The sequence below is a fragment of the Nicotiana sylvestris genome, chromosome 7 (genome assembly GCF_000393655.2).
Source record: "Nicotiana sylvestris chromosome 7, ASM39365v2, whole genome shotgun sequence".
NCBI lineage: Eukaryota > Viridiplantae > Streptophyta > Magnoliopsida > Solanales > Solanaceae > Nicotiana > Nicotiana sylvestris.
The window spans coordinates 94,470,258-94,475,175 of NC_091063.1; the positions used below are offsets into that span (position 1 = coordinate 94,470,258).

The 4,918-nt window shown below is 35.0% G+C and overlaps 2 protein-coding genes and 1 non-coding gene across 3 annotated transcripts; 2 read left to right on the forward strand and 1 right to left on the reverse strand.

Moving 5' to 3' along the window:
- Nucleotides 1-255: 255 nt before the first annotated feature.
- LOC104239942 (transcription factor KUA1-like) lies at nucleotides 256-873 on the forward strand. Its single transcript, XM_009794693.1, has one exon. The coding sequence runs from the start codon at nucleotides 256-258 to the stop codon at nucleotides 871-873; it is 618 nt and encodes a 205-aa protein (XP_009792995.1).
- Nucleotides 874-2,104: 1,231 nt separating this feature from the next.
- Nucleotides 2,105-2,178, forward strand: TRNAR-UCG (transfer RNA arginine (anticodon UCG)). Its single transcript has one exon. It is a non-coding gene; the product is annotated as a tRNA-Arg (tRNA).
- A 745-nt stretch (nucleotides 2,179-2,923) lies between these two features.
- On the reverse strand, nucleotides 2,924-4,304 carry LOC104239940 (uncharacterized). Its single transcript, XM_009794692.2, has 2 exons — nucleotides 3,883-4,304; nucleotides 2,924-3,665 (listed from the first exon to the last, which is right to left on the reverse strand). The coding sequence occupies exons 1-2, from the start codon at nucleotides 4,242-4,244 to the stop codon at nucleotides 3,284-3,286; spliced, it is 744 nt and encodes a 247-aa protein (XP_009792994.1). The 5' UTR covers nucleotides 4,245-4,304; the 3' UTR covers nucleotides 2,924-3,283.
- Between the last annotated feature and the right edge of the window lie 614 nt (nucleotides 4,305-4,918).

Here is a 4,918-nt window from a genome sequence, read left to right on the forward strand (position 1 = left end):
TAATAATCATGATCCTTGAGACCTTGACCCCTCCTTCCCATAAATAATTGTAAATATATTCCTTAATTAGTCACTTTCCTTTTGTTTTCACTCGGATCTAATAAAAGCATTGTAGCTTTACATTGCATAAAAAAGGAAAACTTTCTATATAAATCCTCCATCTATCGTCTCCTTATATAAATGGACCAAAGATCTTCTCCAGTTGTGTTCTCGTTCTTGATTTTGAGCGTATAGTAAATTAAGAGAAAATTATCAATGGCCTGGAACTGCAGGTTGTGTGGTCGCAGTGGGCGTAACCAAAGAACGTGTAGTGAGAAAGGCAAGAGCATCAAATTATTCGGTGTGAAGATCTCAACTACTACACCTAAAAAAGATTCAGCAAATAATTATGGAAGAAAAATCAAGAAAGCAATCCCATGGACTGAAGATGAACATAGATTATTCTTGAAGGGGTTGGAAATTTATGGGAAAAGCAATTGGGCAAAGATTAGTAAAGATTTGTTGCCTAATAGAACACATATTCAAATTGCTAGCCATGCTCAAAAGTATTTTATGTTTAAGAGATTGGCTGCTGCTTCCAATGAGAGAAAAAATCGTAAGAAGCCAAGTATTTTCGACGTTCATAGTGAAGAAATAATTATTTCAGAAAGAGAGACTAGTAATGTTTCTGAACATGCAATTCAAGAACATGTACAAGAAACTGGTGGAAATATTCCAAGTCAAGTGCCATTGGAGATTATTAAAGAACATGCTCAAGATCACCAAGAAACTACTGCAATTAGCTCTGAGAGAAATCATGGTTATAATTTCTTCATTATTCCATGTTTTATGCCGGTGTTGAATTTACCTGTATTCCATAGTTTTTGCAATTAACTAAAAATCAAGGATAGCTATAGTGGAGTAATATTTTTGTATATTTGACAGTCCCACCTTTTGTACCTTTTTACATATGAAAATAGAATAAGGCTAGAACAAGTTTTCTCAGAAAAATATCGAATAATACTCGGTACTTATTTAGCCAAACTAGGAAATTTATGTGCTCTTTATAGCACTATCTTTGTTTGTACTGACTGTTAATACTTTTCTTATCTCTCTTTCGACCCAAAAGAAAAAGGAGTAAATTGCTTTTAATTTAGGGTCTTCTGACATGCAGTTAACTAAATAGTACTAACTACAACAACAACAACAATCCAGTATAATCCCACTTAGTGGGGTCTGAGGGAGGGTAGTATGTACGCAGACCTTACCCCTACCCTAGGGTAGAGAGACTGTTTCCAAATAGACCCCCGGCATCCTTCCCTCCAAGAACTTCCCACCTTGCTCTTGGGAGACTCGAACTCACAACCTCTCGGTTGAAGTGGGGGTTGCTTACCATCAGAGCAACCCCGGTACTAAATAGTACTAAGTAACTAAAATAAATAACAGACGACAACTGGAACTCGATTATGCTAGCCCTGAAATTCTTATCAGCGCAATATATTAGTCTTGTCTCCCATAATCCTTGTTTATCGAGACTCAGAACCAAATTTGACTTCTTAATTTAGGAAGCAAATAAGACTTAATTTCATTCGTTATCTAGCAATCGGAGAATCTAAATTTACGGAAAATTTTATTTTGTGACTCATACAACTGAGGCAACATTTTTCTCACAATTTTGTGGACCCAGATTTCTGTGGACCCAGATTTCTGTGGACCCAGAAGTGTAAGATTGGTCTTCACAAATTATTAAGACAAAAAGGTGCCTCATTACAATTAGTGTAAGTTGTATGAGACACAAAATAAAACTTCTCTAAATTTACTATTGCAAAACCCACTCAAATATCATATCATATCCAAATTAAATTGAAATCCGTGGAAGGAGAACGTGGAATGAGAGTTTGAAACTCAAGTAGGAAGTAGCTAATTAGTAAATTTTTCTAAGGGACCTAAATAATATTTTTATATTTCCGAATATTAATTAAAAGTCCTTTAGTCACTAATACAAATATCTTGGATTTTAAGTTTTAATTCATGTTACTATTAACACTTAATTTTATATTTTCTCTCATCACTTGAGGGTCTTATTTTAATTATTAAGATCTAGCACTGAGAGATGGTATGTTGGGACCGCATAGCGCAGTGGATTAGCGCGTCTGACTTCGGATCAGAAGGTCGTGGGTTCGACTCCCACTGTGGTCGTTTTATTTTTGCCTTCTGGTAGGTAGCGTTGACGAATAACATTGCATTAAATCTAGCCACCACTTTGCTTTGCCAAGTATTACAGTACCTTTTAAATAAACTTGTTGAATATTAGTCTTTGAACAAAACAAAAGCTTAGACACATGTATTACCAGTTGTACATTTTGGGAAGTAACCTAAAAATAAAGAGCACCATATATATATCAACATATTACAAGGAAACCTAGGACTGTTACTTGCAAAGAAATTTAAAAATTAAAGAATGGATTACTATGTTGCACTCTTGTACTTGATAGAAAGGAAGGAAAGAATAAGCCTTAACTTTAACACGGATAAATTCCACTGGACCAATATCATTTTGTAACCGAAACTACGGGACTAGTATCTGCTTAAAAGTTAGAAGGAACAATTTCATAGTGGGAAGCCAATGAACAGTTGCAGCTGCAGTAATTATAAATATCCAACTGAAACTTGATCCAACATTGAAGAAAATACTTTCCAAATATTTCTGCCTACATGTGAAATATGATTTCTACTAAAAGACTTTAATGTCTTAGCAACAGCTAGCAATGAGTTCTTTTATGTTTCAACACACAAAAGAATGCATGCGGCAAGCATAATAAGTAGGAGTATTTAAAGTGTTCATTAAAGACAACATAATATTAGTGCCAAATATGAGGATTAAAACCAGTTCTTTTCCAAATGTGTATATTAACATCTTATCATATAGAATTACAGGTGTTAATTAAAATCAAGTACTAGTGAGACTAAAACTCCATGTTATATCAACCAATCTCAGTGCTAAGTGCTAACACGGAAAAAAGAGAAGAAAAAACAAAAGAAGGGATTGTTATAGAGCACAATGACACCACAAGAAGCTTGTTCAGCATACTAATCTAATACTCTCTTCCATTTGGAGTGATTATGAAACAAGATTTATTTATGCTAATATGATCTAAGAAAGTAATACTACTACTAGTAACTAAAAATGGGAATTTGCAGTGAAGTATCAATCTTAAGGAACTCTTTGATTTCAGTAAACAGTAATCATCGATGACACTTGGTTAAAAAAACCCAATCCTCGTCAGTTTTGCACCCTCCACTTTCATCTTTCTCCTTCTCTTTCTGTAACACATGAGCCTAAAATATTTCTCTGCTTCTTAAACCTGATAGGAAAGTGTTTGTCATGTGAAAGCTCAATCATAATAATATCCCCTGATTTCAACTCATGTTCAGCAACAATTTCCTTCCATTTTCCACGGAAAAAATACTGTGAACCATCCTTAACCCATTTGATCTCCCAAAATCTGCCTCCAGGATCAACAAATTGTAACTTTACGTCCCTCCTTGTATGTCCATTACTTATGGTCTTAGGGAAATAGCGTGCAAATTTCGCTGGAATCAGCAACTTCCCTTGAACATCATTCTCTGTTAATTCTTTTTCAAACACACTATAAACTCGCCCTTCTTCCTTGGCTGGTTTGCCTCTGCAAATACAACAATGATTGAGTTCCTACGTATCATTATGTTTTTCAAGTTCTTGATACTCCTAAGATAACAAAAGGAAGCAAAGATTCCATATCTCTGTTTGTATACAATTAAATATGGATTCATATACTCAATTGATTAATTATTGAATAAATCAACACCCACAATATCAGTTATTAAAAGAGAGAGAGAGAGAGAGTAATTTCTTGTGTTTACCGATTGAGAATACACATCATCATCTGTTTAAATGAATTCTTGATTCCACTCCCCTTACTTGATTTTGAGTGATTTGCAGCATCAGTGACAGACTCTTTATTTTCAATCATGAGATTATCTCCGATCATCACTTTTTCACGACCTTGTACATTGAAAGAATTCCTGTACATCAACATATTGTGATCTCCATTATAATATGGATTTATATTCTTCCGCCTTTTCACGTTCTTGTGGCCTAGAATTAATACAAATGAATCTGCTTCGTCTGTTGGAGTCATCAGATTCTGCGTTCTTGAACCAGTATATGACGTTGGTTTTGCTTCTGCTTTTTCTTGAACATCTACATTGCTCTTCTTCCTCATCTTCCTTTCCAAATGATGAAAGCAGGCGATTCTTGATTTTGACGGAGAGAGAGAGAACGAATTGAGAGAAGAAATAGCGTTCACTGAGAGAGGAGCCACTAATCCTCTTTTTATAACCAAATCTATCCCTAACTTTTTAAGTCGGTTGGTTAGTTAGTTCTAACGTCTCCAAATTATTTTTTTGGCAATTCATAGCAATTTTCCAGAAAAAAGAAATGAAAAGGTTTTGGGAAAACAAAATTGTCTTCCAGGAGTGAAGCTATAGACATTTATTTATTGGATAAAATACATATAAAATGTGAGCTTAAGTTCTAAATTAGAGAAATGTTGATCCTCAAAGTAAGACTAATTACTTGAAGTTGTAAACAAGTATATTTATGATTCATCAATTTAAAAAGATAACTCAACATATAAAGTTGAAATAGTTTTTTACACGGTCGAAACCGGGTTCGTCCATTGTATGAGCAGCCGAGGATGAAACGTGACAGGTCAGAGCTCAAGCCCGGGTTATATTGAACCAAGGCGCAAAGTTAAATCGTTGAGCTCGTGACTCCAGGACCGAGCAAGATCGAGGGAACTTTGTCGAGCCAAATAACGGAAGGCCGAAATATTCGAGATCGGTTGCAGATCACGACGGAATTCTCGACACGTATCAAGGGGAAGCCGATTAATTA